Raw genomic sequence first — 21,027 nt, forward strand, 5'->3', positions numbered from 1 at the left:
ATGGTAACAGTGTGAGAAATTCAGAAGATGAACAAAGTGGAAAAGATAGTGAGGAAATAGAAATTCCTACTTTATCACAAGTGTTAAGTTGTATTAACGCTATCAAATTGTATGTAAAAATGAAGAAGGAAAATGAACTTCACGAAAAGGCCGTATAATTTACATTCTCTTTTAACCGCATGAGAAAGCCCATTATTAAGCGAAACATTTGAAATTGGACATTTTCTTCAACTAAATTTGATTGAGATTTTGTGTACTTATGTATACTTTGAATATCTGTTTTTGTTCTTATTCTAATAAATATAGCATAAACAGTACAGTAACATCTTACTTTCCTTGAGTCAAGCAAGTATAACGTTCCGCTCAAAAATTATATATAATTAAGGAAATGTATGTTCACTGTCTAAGCTGGAAAACCTGCTTAAGCCGGAAATTTTACTCGGTCCCGTGCGATTCCACCTTAGACAGGTTTTACTGTATAAGACAAAACTAAATATAAACTTGATGTATCAATGTTAACGAATCCTCTTCTGTGTGAGTGTGTTCACGGGAAGTATGTGTAGTAGATGTTAAAACATTAAACTTTTACATGTTACATATATTTTATTCAAGACAGGTTATAACGATATTCATAAAAGTATTTCCCTTTTATTATTTCCCCATCTATTTTCCTTTCATCTTAACCTCTAAAACATCTCAGTATAAAATAACTTCATTGTATCACTCCCATAATTAAACACATGATATGTGCTTCAGTAGGTTTAAAAACAGCAACAAACGCAACAACTAATATACGTCACGTTCCATCGCCAAAATATCCACATAGTCAAACACCGATCCTACAACATTCGACACTCCTTGACAGTACCAAACTGATAAATCAATGCTTCCTAATCGTTATGCCCCCCAGTGGCTCAGCGGTATGTCTGCGGACTTACAACCCTAAAAACCGGGTTTCGATACCCCTGGTGGGCAGAACACAGATAACCCATTGTGTAGCTTTGTGCTTAATTAAAAAACAACAACAATCTAATCGTTATATATTTTTGTATTATGACAAAAGTTACTATCCAGATAAACCAAATTCAGTGACAAGTCATTAGAAGCATAGCCCTTAGTTCACCAAGTATTAACATAAAATGACTTTACTCTTTCGTACTAATAAACAGCACCCACTGCCAACTCATGACATAATTTAGTCGAACAGTGGAATTTGATCTCACTCTTATAACGTACCCACAGTCTCAAAATACGGAGCACGAATTTGCGGCAACTAAGTAGGTTTGGTGAACCTTCGGGTTATAAGTGTTTCATCCTAATTACCAGTCATCCTTTTCCGAGATTATATATTTATACTGTATAAATAGTTGCGTATGCGTACACAGGTGAAATTTCGCGCTCTATATAGCAGCGAACACCAGCTCTTTACCCTGGAAATACCATTTAGCTTCCTCAGGTATTCATATACTAAGATTTTTTGAAGTCCATGACTTTTTGGTTACGGGGACCTAACAAGTTAGACTGACACAAAACTGTAAACAAAACTAATATTGAAACTGCAGTTAATGTCATTAATTTCTGCTGGGTTTCCGGTATATTTAACATAGAAAATATATGTTCTCGTCAGTTCTTTACACTGAGTGGTATCACAGGTGAACAAAATAAAAGTTGTTTGAAGGCCAAACGGCTTAAAAGTCAGTAGATGTCTTACGAGTACCGATTAATCAGTGCAAAGCACAGCTTTCGCACTGACATCATTGTTATTGAACATAACGAAGTTAAAGCAACTCTGTGTAGAGTCATTGAATACATTATCTTGTGAACCACACGGTTCTTTTATGTGTGAGCGATATTACGATGAAAAATATCGTCCTTAAACACCACTGTAATAAGGAAGCAAATCTTAGAACTGCAGTCTTAAACAATTTCTTGTGTTAGAGTACAGTTGCTTCTTGATCAGGCTTTTTGTCTCAAAGGTCGAATATTAGCAATAAAAACGTTCCATAAAACTAAGATATACACCATTAAAATTCGATGTGTAAGATCATTTCAGTTGCATATATGTGTTCCTTTTATTAGAGTAAAAACAAACTTTATGACTAAAGAAATGATTTTATTGGTACATTGTTTTTTTCTTTTGGTAATCATGTTTTCATGAGTAAATAATACTGAATTTTGGTAAGTATCTTTATTATTTCTTTTAGAAATATCTTAGTCAAATAGTTTAACTAAAAACTTTACAATTATTCGAAATAATAGTGAGATATTCTTTACCAGCGGGTTTTTAATTTGTATCATAAATCTTCCACATAATTTAAGCAATAATTTTTAGAACAGAAATGTCGGTTCAAGTTCGAGAGCAGTAGTGTAATTGATTATCCGTTTCTTTTTAAAACACAGTAGTGTTAGTAACTTAATGACTTCAGTCTGAAGTTGTTACCAATTTCAGGTCGATGAAGTATTGGCACCTTATCGGCTTAAGTTCTGAATAATGGTGACATATCGGTTTCAGTCGAAAATAGCATTGGTGACTTAGTGGGGCAAATCTGAAGTGATGTTTATGAGTTATCAGTTACTAACTTATTGTATACAGTGGTTACTTGGGATAGCTTATTGTATACAGTGGTTACTTGGGAATAATTTCATATTTTTCTAGCGATCCCTACATCATGAAACAGTTAAAATTTGCATTATATTCTAACAGTTCATCAACCTGAATAATGGTGCTATATCATTGTCGTACATTAAAATGTGTGGTATTTTACTAAGCCTACAACTTGAAATGTAGTAAATCCAAAAAATATTTCTTATTAGAAATAATGTGTAATTAACCTTTGTTTAGCTCGTGGAGAAATCGTGCATTCGTTCAAAAGAAACTGTTTAGATATAACAAATAAAGTACAATGTTTTCCATTAAGTTGAAGAAAATCATCTTAAAAATTACCCTTGGTAACTTGATATATCTTTCCGAGACATGAAAAGTAACAAAAATATATATAAATATGGCAGTTATACCTTGCTATTAAGGCTAGTTTTGTTTCAAAATTTTTGCAGAAGCTTACGCAAAGAAATGTTTACGCATATCAGTCCCTAATCTGGAACTGACAGAGGGAAATCAGTAGGATAATAGCACCTACCGCAAACACTTGGGATACTATTGTGTTAACCAAATAGTGGATTTGACAATCACTCTTCGAATGCGTCCAGTCCATTACATAACAGAACAGAAGGCGTTTTCACGATAAAAGATCGAGTACCGAAAACCCTTAGATATATAGTCCCGACACGTTAAACACTAGACAACATCTCAGCCTTGCCAATTTCAAACGACGTTGAAAATTTCAAAAATAAATGTTAATAAGGATTGTCTAGTTATAACTATATTCTTTATAATAATAATCAAGACTGCTTAGTTATAACAATACTCTTCCTTATAATAATAAAGACCGCTTAGTTATAACTACATTCTTCCTTATAAACAATAAAAACAAGTTATAATGATATTTTTTTCTAATACCAATAAAAAGTGTCTAGTTCTTCCATATAACAATAAAGACTGTCTATATATCTAATAGCTATAACTATATTTTCCTTAAAACAATAACTGTCCATCTCTTATTACGTCATTCTTTATAACAATAAAGACTGTCTTTGATCAAAGTTCAAAATTTACTTCTTCTTACGTTAAATTATTTTGTTAATTTTTTATTTAACAAATTATCGCCTCAACGTTTCTTTCCAGTTTACGCCACTTGGAAGAGAATGAGCCTCTATACTTAATTTGTTTGTTTTGAATTTTCGTACAAAGCTACTCGAGGGCTATCTGTGCTAGCCGTCCCTAATTTAGCAGTGTAAGACTAGAGGGAAGGCAGCTAGTCATCACCACCCACCGCCAACTCTTGGGCTACTCTTTTACTAACGAAAAGTGGGAGTGACCGTCACATTATAACGCCCCCACGGCTGGGAGGGCCAGCATGTTTAGCGCGACTCGGATGCGAACCCGCGACCCTCAGATTACGAGCACATGCTTTAACGCGCTCGGCCATGCCGGGCCCAACTATAATTAATATTTGCACAAAACTGTATCATACATTGGAAAACTAAAATTCTGATTATGCTTTCTGTGTCTACAAGAATGGGACTAGATTATTTACAGCAGGTGTCTGTGAGTTGCTGTTAACAAATGTCAACAATAAATTGACAGCACACAATCCTCTTGCTTTAAAATAATATATATTTGAAATAATTAAAACGTATGTAAAAAATTTTTGTTACACAGTTCTTTCCAAACTTATTTAATGGCAACACTGTATGTACAAAAAATGATACGACACCGCAGAGAACAGTATAAAATAGTATAAACTCACACGTCAGGATTCCTCACTTTACCTGTCATTACACAAGGCTGTGTCGGCGAACATTTTTCGTCTCGCGTGCCCAGAAAGAAATTTAAGACATCAGATAATTTTTTGGGTGTGCCACATCAAAAAGCAAAGTTTAAAATACTTTATATTACAGAATTACATAACAGCTATAAATAAAAAAAAAACTTAAGAAAACATTTTAAGCAAATTTTGAACACATAAGAACATCACTTAGGGCATGACATGGCACCCAAGGTGCGCGACGTTCACTTTGGAAATTACTGCATTGTTTGTATCATAGTTGTATTCAGAGTATCAAATAGTTATCTCTTTGTCGTCAAAATCCACACATAGAGGTTAAATTCCCTTAAAACACCCTATATTGCAATAGGAGCTGTAAAACTCACTTTAGAAATCGCCACTACGTGCTGTTTATGGCTAAACTTCCACACAAATTACGCAGTCTGATTTCATTTTTTTCATTTCTACGTTTTTCTAACGTAGCTTACTTATACTAACTTGGTCGCATATATACATTGCCCGACTGAGACCTAGAACTTTTTACAAGCTACGAGATATTACGATTTACTAATTCTCACTTGAATAAATAAAAATTCAGAAGGTTCGAGAAACACGACATCAATTCACAACAACTGAACAGGCATTTGTTTCGTTGTTCAATTGTTGTGAAATGATGTCATTTATCGCAGGTTTGATTAGTTATTGTATCTAAAAATACGAAGTTTAACACTCGCGTTTTATAACTATTTAGATCATAACTTTCGTATTAAATTTATGTGAAACACTTACTTACATCTGACAAATAAAATAATTATTTAAAAAACGGGGATACAGATTAGTAATTATTCAGTTATGTGTGTTGAGAGATGTACAGTAGTTCTTCAAAATTCTCTTTAAAACCATTTTTATACAACAAAAGAAAGCACATCTCAGTACTTTACACATAAGAGAAAAAACTGATTCAGTGAAACCTAATACTGGACGGATAGCACCACGTAATGTTTTCATTGTCGAACACAGTATATGCTTTTGGCTCAGCTACATACATCGATTTCTGACCTGTGACTCCAAGACAACTAGGTTTGTGGATATCGATCTTCGTTTTGTATTTCTCAGTTTTACTTTCTAAGAACTTGGAGAGTGCTTGATGATGCATTGCTTTGTAAGATAATATGGTTGTTGTTTTGGCATTCGACGGATTAGCAGTTTCTGTGACACACTTAATACTGTCATTCTGCCAATAATCTGAGATCTGTTATGGGACATGTTATCGGTGCTAGTACAGACAACTGCGCCATTATTTTATTAGTTTTGCGTGAATGGGCCGCACAACGATGAAAACTGAAATGGCTTTGCAGCAGTTTAAAATTAGAAAGTAAATAAATAATGAAGTTTCAGATCCCTCTGGGTATATCCAAGAAATTTCGAAAGATTCATCACGGACATACAAGTAACGGTCACTTTATAGAATAGATTACTCGATGAACTTGATTATCAAATGGATTGAAAGCTTCTGTAACACATTTTATCAATAATTTAAATCTATAAAGGCAGTTTAACACTATTCAACAAATTGAATATTTCTGTGAAATGTTTAACCTCACCGGCAGTTATTCAGATTACAAATAATCTATGCTCCACAACTAATCTCAACAACTTAAAGTTTCTGTAACACTGAGTTGTCTGTATGTGAGAAGGCCTAGCAATAACTTAGATGTCTGTGTGAAAATTAAATAGGAATTAATTTCATCCTAGGGTCTATAAACTCATTTAGGCACTACAGTGAGCTATGTTTGGTTTGATTTGAATTTCGCACAAAACTACACGAAGACAGTCTTCGTTAGCCGTCCTTAATTTAGCAGTATAAGACTGGAGGGAAGCAGCTGGTCAGCACCACCCACCTTCTACTCTTGGATTACTTTCTTACCAACGAATAGTGGAATTGACCCTCACATTATAATGTACCCACGGCTGAAAGGGCGAGCATGTTTGGTGCAACAAGGATTCGAACTTGGGACCTTCAAGCATGGCTTGTTCCACTAACTTAAATCTGGTAAGGAATCAGTAGTTTGTATGAAGTCATAACACAGGCGAATAAAGCGTTTGATGATTAGCAAATTAAACACGCTAAAACCTTAATCTATTGTGTGAGACTTAAAATGCTATTAAACTAATTAATAAAGGTTTAGACTTGACATGTTTGTTTACTTCGTTATCAGTAGAAGTTGAACTGAACCGAACTGACACATTCTGATATGATATATTCGCGGAAGTAGAATAAAAAGACTGATACATTAGAATTGTAGTTTAGATTACCAAGCTATTAATAGAAATCTAATTGATAAAAATCACTTTTAAATGCTGTAAAATAATGCACTAAAATTCGCTGACTTTGCAGACTCCCTCATTGGAGAGAAAATCAGCCTAACAAAGGTATATATTTGCATATGTATGTCCGTATTTACATATTAAAGGAGTCATAAAGAATACTCGGGTCTCTTGGTGCATATCCACGTTAAATGCTAGCAAGTGTTCTTACATACCAACGAACTACTAATCTTCTAAAGCTGCTCAAAATTCCTATATGTGGGTAAAAACAAACTAAAAATGACTAACTAAGAAATATAACGAATGCCATAATTAAAATAACGCAAAACTAGGTTCGACTAGCTAAAACACTATAGCTGTCCAATTATGTATTCCACTTACAATATTATAAATATTAACGTTTGTAAATTTTGATATGCAACTGAATAATTTACACAACCAAACCAGTTAAAGCCAGATACAGTGTAAACGATGTTCCAACACATAATGTTTACGAACAATACAAAATGAATTAAGTTTTGAATAAAAATGTTAGCAACGAACCAGTTTCTTTCTTCATCTTACATTATTAATTTGAAATTAAACGAAAAGCTACACAATAGGTTATCTGTGCTGTGCCCACCACGAATATTAAAATCCGCTTTCTAACTTTCTGACGTTGTCTTTCTGCGGCCATATCACTGAGCCACAAGGGGGGACTGGCTACGTTATCAAACATACACCTATTCATTGTAATGTCGTTATGAAACGTGATAACTAAACACTTTTCCATGGTATCAAAATAAAAATATATTTACTGTAATGTCGTTATGGCAAATCATAATCAAATGTCTTTCATTATTTTAAGAATATGGATATATTATAAATAAGAAATGTTTTCAGGTCTATTTTATTCATCATAGAAAACCTATAATTATATTGGGATACGAATAGTATCTGACATTTAGTATTACTAACTGATTCTTGTAAACTGTTCAGCAGGCATAGTGTTTAAAATAAATATGAAGTGCAGTTTATGATTCCATTCATTACTTGTCACTGATTTTTATCGTTTTCAGATAATTCCATCCCTCATCAGCATTGAATATTATTCATATCATACATGAATTCACTGTGGTAAGAAAAATATAACTCAAAACGCCATACACTCCCCACCATCATAATTTTGTTCTGTCGATTTCCCCTTGTCCACAGTCAATTATGATGGGTAGAATTCCACAAAACCGGCATAATTCAGTGGCAAGTAATTCACTGAATCAAAGACAGAATTCATACTTGTTTTTAGAAGACGTTTATAGACTGAAATGTTGTCGCTAAATTATTAAAATCACCATTAAAACCTTTTCCGTCAATTAGGGGCTGTTAATGGTTGGATATGCAAGACCATTTAGCGTGTTATTTAGTGTATACTGTGACTTAATATCTAATGATGTTTAGTTTTCATGACAGCAGTGTGGAAGATTGACTGTTATAAGTTATTTGTGACAAATATTTGTTACGCAACTCTGTACAAACATACGTTATATCTGCAATTACACTGCTGTCTAGACTTTGCTAATATCGATGACGTCACGTTATTCGAGCATTCGTTATTTTTCTCGTGACCTGAAGTGAGTATTGTTGCCTTACAGCGCCACTCGCGTAGTTTAAGAGTTGTTGTTTTGAATTAAGCACAAAGCTACACAATGGGCTATCTGTGTTCTGCCCACCACGGGTATCAACACCAGGTTTTGAACGTTGTAAGTCCGCAGATATACCGCTGAGCTACTGGGGGGCTCGTAGTTTAGAGAAAGTGCGAGGCCTCAGCTGGGTAACGTATAAATATGGGCTGCCATTCAAGCCCAAGTGGAGTGAAAAAGAAAGTGCAATTCAGTAAGATTAATTAACGAAAGAAAACGTGTAGTAAGCCAGCGTGTGTGTGTGATTAGTCATAACAGAGGATATTTTAAAGTCAATTTCACAATTTAATAGAGATAAGAAGAATAACTTGTTTTGTCAAAGAGTGTTCTAAAGTAACTGAACCAGTCTGCGTGGACTCTTGACGAAAATGAGCCAATTATTTAAAGTTCGAGATATAAAGATGGTAACCCATGGATGGTGGGAGGAAGAGGTCAAATGTACCTGACCCTCCTGGGTATTTAACAACATCAATACCCAAATACCGACACAGTGAACTTGGAACCCACGGATGAATGTTAGTGAATTATTGACTGATAAAAATAAAAAAAAATAATCCGTCTTGTCGATTGGATTCTAAAATAACAAGAAAATATAATTATTTAGAGTGTTAGATAAAACTGTGATTTCTTATAGTATAAAGAATTTTAAAAACAAACGTTTGACTTGTCTGAAATACATTATTTTAAAACAAGTGGAGCGTGTGCTGTCCGTTTATTGTTCGAATTTATCACCAACAACTCACACACATCTACTGTAAAAGAAACGCAGCTCACACATAGAGAGTGTGTGTTTTGTCACAGCAAAGCCACATCGGGCTATCTGCTGAGACCACCGAGAAGAATCAAACCCTTATTTTAGCGTTGTAAATCTGTAGACTTAGCGGGTGGCTCTCGCACATACATAAATAAAACCCCAACAATAAACGTAATATTTTCTTACTAAAAGTAGTTTATAAAGTTAAAATAATGTAATCTGTAAGGCAGCAACTTATTAAACACACGTTTCAACTATTTAATAAAATGTAATGCATTTCATAAACGATCGATACACCATTCATGGAGATAAACCAGAGGTGTGGACTGAGTTACTTAACGGGTTGCTTTGACTTTACGCTGTCATGGCTACTGAAGATTGATGCTGATATTATATTACCAAAATATGCACGCATTTTTCTCTGCACAATAGACTGAATTAAAAACACTATTTATACAATGGATGGATAAGATAAGAAACGAAACATTAAACACTGTTTTTATTTCTTATAAAAGAGATTTGTTTTAGCGTATAGCTACAGATTAAGCCATTTACGCTGTGTTCGCCGAAGGGATTGAATTCTAAATTTAGGCGTCATAAGCCACAAAGGTTGCTAGGAGACTTCGAGAGAAGACACCCTAAAGGCAAAACGTGGAGTTTCAAAGTAGACTTTAAAATATAAATAAAATTGCTTGACTGTCTGGTAACCTCTGATCTCGATGACAAAGGAATTAATCAGGTGGCAGAAAAATTTTCAATGTGTAAGCGCGAGGAAAACATTCAATGAGTTTTCCTAAAATAACAAAACTTTACCATTAAAACTAAAATATGAATTCGCTCATAATTTATACCTTGGAATTAAATGGTATATAAACATTTATATAGTAAACATTTGAAAGCTATAATATCATCAAATTTTCAGTTCGAATATAGTGAATTACAAGGTTTGTCGAAACATAATGTAGACGCTTTATATACAAGATAAAATTTAGCTGATGTGTTTCTTTTTAGTAGTGACCAATATATACTAGATATACTTCCTTTTACTCGACGCAAACGCAAGCATACACATACACTCAAAACTGTTATGGATGTCCGTGCCGTTATTTCGAGAAAATACAACATGCTGTTTACAACAGCCTCAGTTGCTTGTCGCGTTTCCATGGAAACTCACTATTGAGAGTGCATTATATTCTACATCAACAAAATATAAATAAAAACGTGACTGAATAACACAATTTGCAAGTTTATAACTGAACTGGGCAAAGGATTAGAGTGAAAACCAGTATTTAAAAAACAAGTTACAAAATCACTACTCTCAGGATAAAAATACCTGTAACAATTAAAAATAGATTTAATAAATTACTTACTTAGAACATCCTTTATTAACACTATCAAACTGACTAAATCTGGAGTTAACTGTCACACTTTTTGCTGGTTATGTAAATACACACACACACACATATATATATAACAAGGTTAATAAACTGAAAGACATCGTTTTACCCAAACATAAGACACTATTTTAATATAAAGAACTTCAAAATTAAGTCCCCATGGTAAACGAGACGCATAACTGTTCCTAAATTTTTAGTTCAATGCTAACATGTCTTTTGATGCAAGTCAATGAAACCTTTGTTACAATATCAAAATACATCAGTGGTACATTCTAAACGCCACACGGAATGAAAACGTTGAAAGTATGTTAGTGTGAAGGTTTCAGATATGAAAATGTTCATACATCTGCAACAGTAATTTTTCCTGTAAACTGAGAACCTTTGTTTTGTAGATCCAATAAAAAAAGGAGGTTCTTCCACAGACTTGTGAATCGATTGTTTCAAACTAAATATCTTGAATACTTTAACAATGATAAATATTTATACACAATATAGAAAAAAAATCTTACTTCAATATTTTATTCAGTAATGTTACAGCATAGCTTTTCATTAAGCGTAAGGTTCAATTAAGCACATCGATTACAAAGGATAGGAAGTTGGTAGTTAGACACGGAGCTAAGTGAAGGCTTATTTGTGTTCTACCCACTACAGATATCGAAATCCGGTTTCTAATGTTATAAATCCGCAGAAACACCATTGCGTCACTGGGAGGTGGAGTTACAAGAAAAAGACGAATAAAACTAGAATACAAACATCCCATGAGGATCGAGTTATTATTATTTGTCACCTGTCTAACTGGGTGCGCGTTTTAACAGTAAAATGTTCAAGATGGTGGGTTTGGTAAGTTTACTGATGCCTTTTTCTTCTGACTGGGTGAGAAAATACAAGTTTTATTTTTATGTAATAACACTTATGTTTTAACTTACACATTAGGTTTTAGTAAATTCATCTTATAGGTGACCAATAAGAAGGACCGGCATGACCAGGTGGTTAGGGCGTTCGAGTTATAATTTGAGAGTCGCGGATTCAAATCCTCATCACATCAAATGTGGAAAGTCCAAAGACACATATCTGTTTCAACAGTTTTCTATACTGACCTCTTTTGTGCTATTCCTTCAGATTGTACAAACTGTTAATGTGTGATTGATTGTTTCATCAGTTTGGGTATACGTTAGTTCATGTATTTGAAGAAAAAGCAGCCAAACCTTTCGGGTTTGAGGTCAAAATCCTTGAAGATGCGAGAATTTGACTTCACAACCTGAGATGAAAACAAGTCACACTGTCTGATTAAGGGTTCACACTTTTCTGCTTTGAGACGTTTTAAATTGACAAGAGTAAACAATACACACTGTCCCTTACCATCCATTGCATTTGAGACAATTTTAAAAGAAAAACAAATAATATTATAAGTAAATGAAAATTTCAACGGACGCTTCACAAGCAATTTCTCAATTAAACAGATCAAAACAGACAAACACTTATCGCAAAATGCAAGCTTGTGCGCCAGTGGCAAAGCAGACTCACACCACTAAAAAGTGAATTTCGACAACCGTGGTGCACAGAGCACAGATAGCCCATTGTGTAGCTTTATGCTTAACTCTAAACAAACAAACAAAAGCAAGATCATCCCTTGGAAATGTTCTTTTCTCTGTGGCAATCAATACTTTGATATTTTCTGTTGCTCAAAATCAGACCGATTTCGACATGTTTAGCCAATTTGATATTTTCTGTGTTGCTCAATTCAGTTTTCAGTGTCTAAGTTGGAGAGCAAATTGTATTTAACATCACTTCTCAGAAGATTCTGATCATAGACTCAAGATTAGAGCTGACAAAAGGCAGTACAGGGTGGCCAATCTGATATATCGTTAGACATGGACAGAGTACTTCATATATCGAAACATATATATAACAAGAATTTGGCTTCAGCTGTTTGAATCTAGGTTTCGGAATTCGGATTAATTTTAGTTGTCCTTTGTGCAATAGGTGCATTCTCTCCGCCTTGGATGAAACAAAATTTCAATGCATACGTTTGAGATCTAGTATTTTTTTCAAAGTCTACCTGTCTGCCTGGAGAATCGTTGAAAGATGGTAGATTGATTTAAGTGCTGCTCCTAAATTTTAATCAGAATAAAGCAGTGAAAGCAGTACGAAGTGCTCTATAGACTATGTGGAGATCATAAGACCCAGTGTTCATTTGTAGTTTTTAATTCTGATTCTAATTTTTCATAGAACGACCAGTGAGAATTTGGGTCATCCATTCCTATTTGCGAAAGATGGCTAAAATTAAGTTTTGTTAGTGGTAAAAAAAAATGTGTGTGGACGAGGAATGCAGAATCAAGGAATATAGTCATCACATCTTTTCTAAGTCAAAGTACTAAATATACATTTTAAGTTGGTCCTTTTAGTTTTTCACCATATAAAGAGTCGCCGTACAAGAGAACAAAATCTGTATATATTCGAACCTTTTTATACAAATTTGACTTGATATAAGGGGCCAGTCCAAAACAATTCACATATGCATATTTTTTTCTCTCCACAAGAGAATTTGAGTACAATTTTAATATCTGGAAACATATTTTTGAACAAATTATTTACGTTTCCATAGTTTTACTAACTGTGCCAGCTAATAATCGTCTCTAGGACCTACAAAATCTCTATCAATCTACTTTTATCAATTGTAAAGGTGTTGTGTTACACCAGGATAACGCACGTCTCCATACAGCAAGGATCACATCTACAAAGATTTAAGAACTAGACTTAGAAAAACTTCCATGTCCTCCTTATTCTCCAGACCTTGTCCCATCTGATTATTGTCTATTCCATAGTCTGCAGAACTACCTTGATGGAAAAGAGCTTGAAAAACATGAAGATGTCAAAACTACCCTCTCTACATTCTTTTCCTCCAAACCCCAATAATTTTACAGAAATGGCATTCAGAAGCTTGTGAATCGTTGACAGAAAGTAATTAATAATAATGGAACATTATTGATTAAAAAACATTAAAATTGTTTGAAATCTTGTCTTTCTTCTGATTCTAAAATCGGACGTTTCTTAAGGGATGACCCGATAAATATAATAGCACTTTCTGTTGTCTGTTGTATGTCTATGTAGCTACATCGTAGGATATGGACGTTTACTGTATTCATGCAGGAATACATACAAATTTTCAATTCTGTATTGTATATTTTTGCATTTTTTTCAATTACATATAAGGGAAGAAACTTTTCATGTCCTAAGATAACCTTTCATTAATCATGAATTTACATAACTTCAGTCAAGGAAACGGGTACCCCAACTATGGTTTAAATAAACAAATTGTGGAGAACACTGATTTATAGCACTAATAGGAGAAAAAATTCATTTTACATGACTTTTCCAAAACCCTGAGGTAAATCTTAATTTTCCCAAAATTTTCCAGACTTTCTAAAGCCCGCACAAACCCTGCACTATGCAAGTTGCTGGAGGTGGAGTAATGATGTAGAATGCATCTCAATGGCTTTTGACTTCGGATTTTTCTCCAAGGCTAAAAAACACTTAGGTTTAGTGTGAAAGCTAACCGATGGACACTACCTGATCCATTCTTATTACAAGACTTGGCTACGTGGTTTCTTTGAATAGTCGAATTACATTCCGCAAATATTTGAGTATCCTCAGGGATTAAGTGCACCGCTTGCACTCCTTTTTATCCTCAGAGTGAAGGGTTGTTCCAATACAGCAATGCCACTCACTACCCAATGTTCTAGTATTGTTCGTGACTGGTTTTAAGATTATGAAGAATATTTCCATTGTCTTTCTTGGACATCATAATCTCGGTCTCAACTAAACTGGTAATCTGTGGAGATGTACTGGAGAAAGCTTACACAGCACTTACACCTTTACCTTAAACCCTAACGAATTAGCAGACAATACTATTAGGGAAAATCACAAAATGTACAATCTAACGGAGTCTATGCCTTGATGGTTTCAGGCTGTTATTTAGTCACATTTTGTCGTAGACATATTAAAAGCTTTGTGTGGTTAAACTATACAATTACTGCATTTGACAAACAACAACAAATCTAATGTATATGTTTAAACTACTTTATCAAAACTCAGAAACACTATTTTCATAAAATGTCTTTGACGACATTGTAATTTAAAGTGAAGAAAGAAACTGATTTTTGCGTCCCTCAGCGGAATAGCGGTACGTTTACGAGATTATAACGCTAAAAATCCAGAGTTTGAATCCCCATAATGTGCACAACCGACAGGTTAATGTGGCTTTGCTTTAAATCAAACAGATATAAACGTATGTACGTACAGTATTCTATATTTTTGTAAAAACTTACAAGGATAATTATTACATTCATAAATACCGTATGATGATTTTTAACACATAAGAAAACATAAGTATAATAATCAAAATTTTAGACTGAATAAGATAATGATGCTTTGTTCATCAAAACGATATAGCTACTAAATAAGATGAAGATGCTACTGTTTGGAAAGAAACGGCACAGAAGAAAGCAAGTCTAAGCTCATACTGACTAACGAATGTCGAGCACTTGTCAAAATAATCACCTCGGTTTTGCATATTATTGGACAACTGTACACATACAAATATACCTATAAACGTGACTATGCAATATATTTAAATAAGAAAAGGAGCAGTGTGTTTGTATGTTTTTCTTATAGTAAAGCCACAGAGGGCTATCTGCTCAGCCCACCGAGGGGAACCGGACCCCTGATTTTAACGTTGTAAATCCGGAGACATACCGCTGTACTAGCGGGGGGCAGAAAAGGAGCAAGTCGGAATGATTAACTATTATAGAAAACACCTAGATTTGTAAACCGCTTCACATGAAGAAAGTTTGTTTGTTTCTTCTTCTAGCAAAACCACACCGGGCTATCTGCTTAGTTCTCCGAGGGAAATCGAGCCCCCTTATTTTAGCATTGTAAATCCGAAGGCTTACAGCTGTCCTAGCGGAGACTCACATGAGGAAGAGATATTAACTAGTAGATAAGTAACTTTAGCCATCAAGGTAGTGTTATATTACTATAAATAAAACTCGTAGAATTTTAGTGTGTGCTTACAAGTCAAAAGAGGTAATTACTTCTATACAAATTGCTAGTTAGACCTTAATTGAAACACTGTGTGAAGTTTAAAATGACAAAATTTTCTGGAGTTCAATGCGGTACAGTTAACTAACGAATAAAAAACCTGGTTACATTAAAAATTTTTTTTTCATAAAACACGCATCCCATCTTATTATTATACTTTTAATTATGTATTATTTTCTTTAATAAATCAGGAGTGTGTTTGGAAACATTCAATAGAAAAGAATGGTATTCATGAAAAATAGATACCATCTAATCATTATAGTTCGTATTTAATGATATTTTCTTATACAATCTAAGATTTTCGGCAATCTGCAATAGAAAAAAATCAGTAAAACTGTCAGTTGTAGACAATAAAAGATCATATTTTCTACAGTTATAATTAACTTAAACACGAAACACGATAATTATTTAACAAAATTGTCTGAAAAAATACAAAATTATGTTTAAGATATTAATATAATGATAATGTGTCTGTAAATGAAATGTTACAGTAATAACTGTGTAGACCGATAAAAGCTATAAAAATTCGAGACATAACAAAACTGAAATTAAATTGTTAAAAAAATGTTTTTGGCATTCAGCGCATATCCCGAAATAAAGCAAACTAATTTCATATTATTTTCTCAATTATAACAATATAACTATGTACTGAACGCTGATATACGACGTTTCAATGATTTCACAGCACATGTATAAAGGTCAATGGCTAACGCGTAACAGTGTTTTATGAGACAATAAACAAACTAATGTCACATTATTACATCTTTAATAAGTATATGATTATCTATGTATTTGAACGTTAATATGTGATAGTAAAGGATATTATAGGAGGGCAGGACAAATTTTATGTGAAGTCATAGTACGATACTACAGGTATCGAAACCCAATTTCTAGCGTTGTAAGTTCACAAACATGCCGCTGTGCCACGAGGGTGGGACGTCTGTTATTTATTTCTGCTGTATTCTGAAGATAGTAGAACAAAAGAATAAAAGTTTAAGATATGGAAATGGCAGGCGAGGTTCTTGTTAAGACAGCTTTATTTTTCTGACATATTAGATGAATTACAGATGGGGCTACAGTCGGAGTTGTGGAAGACAACACTCTAGAAGAGGGAGAATCGATTATTTCTGGAAATCATAAAGGGTGGGTTTAAATATTTATTCTCTTAAGGATCGGAGTCCCATGGAAGCCTTGAAGGTCCAAATAATCTATTGATATCCATGTGTATAGGATACCAGTAGCAGATAAACACAACTACAAAATTACAATATATGACAACAGTGGAAGAAAAACTGACTAAATTCACCCGAAGTGGCTTATAAAATTTCTAAACTGCTAAAAATTAACTAGACGTAATGTTGAGTTTAATTACATATACGGTTATTTTGTAATTTAGACAGCAAAAGCTGGAAAATATCGATTTTAAAACTGGAGTTTTAATAAACATAACGCTGAATACAGTCTTTATTTCACAATAAACTAACACTTTATGACATGTTTAAAATATATGAGATTGTAATATATTTATTCAAGTGTCAGTTTCGCTTCCTGCCTCAATTATTCCAGCGTTCGTAAAATGAATTAAATCAACTTTTCCTAATTAAAGTTAAGTAGGAAGTTAAGGCCATGGACCGATTTTGCTTCCGAACAAGTCACTCAGAATAACATAATATTGAAGTAAGCAACTGGTTCGTAAAGTAAAAGTTGCTAAGCTCGAAAAACAACAAGTTTTGTATATAAAAATACATACGTAGAGGTAAATGAGATCTCTGGATATAAATAAATTAGTAGGTGGTTTCTTAAAAAAAAAGTAAACATTCGGAGCAAAATATAACTATTTGTCTCAATTTTGAATAAGTAGATATAACGTGTTTTAAATAATTGAGTTGACATGTAGAACGCACAAATTATATCCACACGCGCAAGGATTTAAAATTTATCGCTATAAAAACACTTTGGAATGAGCAACAAAATATTGTTGGTTCAAAAGCTATAGATAACTCAAATACGATTCATATGAATATTCTAGTGGTTGTAATACTGTAGGACTGATCGATGTAATTAATACGAATAATTTACTGTTTTTATTTCTGTAAATATAAATCAAGAACAAGTTGTAAATGGATATTTTCTTCTGAGGTAGATTGATGTGTAATTTCATTACTAAAAACACAGTTTATCATAAGTATTGACACTAATAACATTATAACCGAAATACTATCAAAAATATTATTTATTTATGAAGAATGGTATGTGGTGTACCTCTAAACAGTGTTATTACTTAATCCTATATAAGTATATAATGCGTACTATTACAAGATGTTAAACTGATTATTTATGACATAAATTAAGTAACATCAAAGGCTCTTTCGACCCGTAAAGGATGTCCTTTCTAGCCTCCCTTGTCAAACAGAAAACAGTCTTGTTTCGATTATTCAACAACCTTATATCAAAGTACGTTTAAAGTTGCATAAAATAAGCACAAATGAATAATATATACAGTTTATATCAAACTAATTTAAAATAACTGAGGTAAAAACACATTAATACTATTTTGCTGCAGCGAATCACAAGATCTATCTCTCTATCTAATAAATTATTCATATTCCTTTACTAATGTATTTATCAATCCATCTATAGTTTTGAAATATGGTAACAACATAACTTTCAAACGTCTGAGAAGATCTGATAAGTACAATCAATAAGTCTTTAGTGAGCATCGATTTGACGCTTTGATACGTAGTTAGTTTAATAATTGTTCACTGTGAAATTAGCTGATGAAAGTTTGACAGCTAATAACTGTCATGAAGATTTTCAAGCAACAGCATCTAGTAGAGGAAACATGATTCGTGAATTATTTATATTGTTCAAGTAACAAAGTGTTGACAAACAATGACTGGCACATCTTATTTAATTCATGCTGTCCATTAAAATTTTTATTTACTTTTAGATATGAAAAAGTCGCACCAAACTCAGAAACAGCACATCAATCATGGCAAACGAAATAACATTAGACTAGTAGTGCCGCACATGAGGCGTTTGTTAAGATGTACGTTAATATATTCAGGATTTCTCTTTTCTTTGTAATTGCTCGTAAAATCACCACGTTAAAAAGTTATAGGTTCAAATATCTTATAAGAGCAGAGAATTCAAAATCTGTGTCATTTAAAAACGTCATGTGCTTCGGCACATTGGACACACACACACTCCCCGCTCTTGAAGGACAGTATCCCCTCCTCCATCCTAATTCGTCTTCAGCTTTGTACATTTCCCGATTTATTGTTTTGATAATTTACTCAGTTTTAGTTACAATTTCCGTATAATTTCGTTTAAAAGTTAAATGAAACTTTTTAGTCATTAACGACAAACACGAATAAAAGCTGAAACTACCAAAAACCTAATTGATTTGTTATCAAGTGGAATTTTGGGCTGCGCAGATAGTCCTTGTGTAGCTTTGCACGAAATCCAAAAACAAACAAACAAACAATTTTGGGCTACCTCAGTTCATCAACAGTCCAAAATATTACCAACTGTAAAAGAGTTGTTTCCTCAATATATTTCACCTTTGCTATTTGTGTAACTATGAATATCTTTTTGCTAAACATTTTTTAAGTCAAGTTTATTAAAAGTCAAACCAACTCTGACCACTTTAATACGGATAATTATGTTTTATGGATTGTAAATATCGATGTAGTTATTAACGGATTCATCTCATCTGCTTTTAATGAACACACACGGACATAAAATGTACTCTCAAGTCCACGTATTGACCCCTGAGGTACTCCACTAGTAATAAGAGTTCGTTTTGAGTGAACTCCATTAATTATAAAGTATTGATTAATCTTATCCAACATCCTACAATCTAATTTAATATTTTACCACAAACCCTGCCAATGTTATTTTCTTAGCTAGTCATATGTGTGGCACCTTATCAAAAACTTTTTAAAAATATAAGTACATCAAGTTTATATCCTCTTTGTCATCTGGATTATGACAACATTTCGGGGAAAAAAAATTAACAGATTACAAAGGAACAACGATCCATTATTGAATCCAGACTGATTTTTTATAACAAAATAAGCACCTAGTTACACTACACCAACAGTATTAACAATATTTAATTTTACAGAGAACCGTATCTTAACAATATATGTTGATAGTAGACACATACCAATAATTCTTTATTTGTCAGAAAATTACCTGTATCAGTGAGAAAAGCTGCGCCTTTTTACAGTACATAATTTGACAAAAAAAGGCACCTGTTAACAAAATGTAGTTAATCATGACAATATTATACCTATTAATAATACTTAATTTGGCAGAAAACTGCCAGTATAACAAATATATTATTAACAATAGAGTTTGACAGCCTACACTCATCAACAATACCAGATTTAAGAGATAACCACTTATGAATAATTCCTCTTTTCACAGAAAATCCGCTTCCCCACCCCAAAAAACATCAACAACAACAACAACAAAAACTAACTGATTAATAATACCAGTTTGACAGTAAGAAAACTGCATCAGACTATACAAGATATTTAACTTGTCAGCCAAATATACCTAGAACGTAGTAGGAGAAACATCGTCACGAAGCCACATTTTCTAAACATGTTTCTAATTCAATATAAAGTAATTTATTACAAACATATTTCCTGTAATATAAAAAAGATATAAATTTAAAAATCTTATTATGCATTAGAAGATTTGTTTGTGTCTTATTTTTCTAACATCCCACAAACAATCTGCTCTATGTTTACAACATACACTGTCTGCAACTACTTCCCATAACGGCGGCTGCACAGAAACACACAAAGCTTGAACTAGCTTTTTTTTTTTCAATACTAAACCAACCTTGCAAGTGGTCCCGATTTTCTAGCTCTTTGGTTTAAAATCCTTTCTACAACAGATAGATTTCCATTTCTTGCTGCCTCTAGTAACTCTTGCTCTTTTCCCATATCGAAAAGAAGCGCTAAAAGCGCCTGACGTGAATAAAATGTCTCTCCTCACATCTCACAATGGTATCTTTTACTTTTAGGTTCTGCTAGTACTGGATAGGTCGTCCATATTGAATTTATCAGCGCCAAATCCGGTCGAACGCTGCAGGCGAAAGTGGCGGCACCACGTCCGAGCGATCCTGCTCACGACCGAACTTGAAGTAACAAAGCTAGCGCTCTCTGCTGCTGAGAAAACGATCTAAGTATTGTTGAGAGTGTTTTCTGTAAACAAGCACTGGTTATTTGAAATGACTGTATTCAGTGTCTGTTAAATTATTGTTGTTGGAAAACCGATTATTATAATTCGATAGCTGACTCATTCGAACTCTGTAGAAATATTCGTTGTTCGCCAATGAAACTATGTTTTCCATGCTTGGACCGTAC

At 33.4% G+C, this 21,027-nt stretch overlaps 1 protein-coding gene across 2 annotated transcripts in view; it reads right to left on the reverse strand.

Moving 5' to 3' along the window:
* Window positions 1-20,746, reverse strand: part of LOC143225784 (ankyrin repeat and sterile alpha motif domain-containing protein 1B-like) — a 75,768-nt gene extending 55,022 nt beyond the window's left edge. The window contains exon 1 of one of the 2 annotated variants that reach the window (XM_076455776.1): window positions 20,501-20,746. In XM_076455776.1, the coding sequence (XP_076311891.1) occupies window positions 20,501-20,604 (104 nt within the window). In that variant the 5' untranslated portion in view covers window positions 20,605-20,746. The remainder of the gene's footprint in view (window positions 1-20,500) is intronic. The other variant, XM_076455775.1, reaches the window with a different exon arrangement.
* Window positions 20,747-21,027: the final 281 nt, after the last annotated feature.

The sequence above is a fragment of the Tachypleus tridentatus genome, chromosome 9 (genome assembly GCF_004210375.1).
Source record: "Tachypleus tridentatus isolate NWPU-2018 chromosome 9, ASM421037v1, whole genome shotgun sequence".
NCBI lineage: Eukaryota > Metazoa > Arthropoda > Merostomata > Xiphosura > Limulidae > Tachypleus > Tachypleus tridentatus.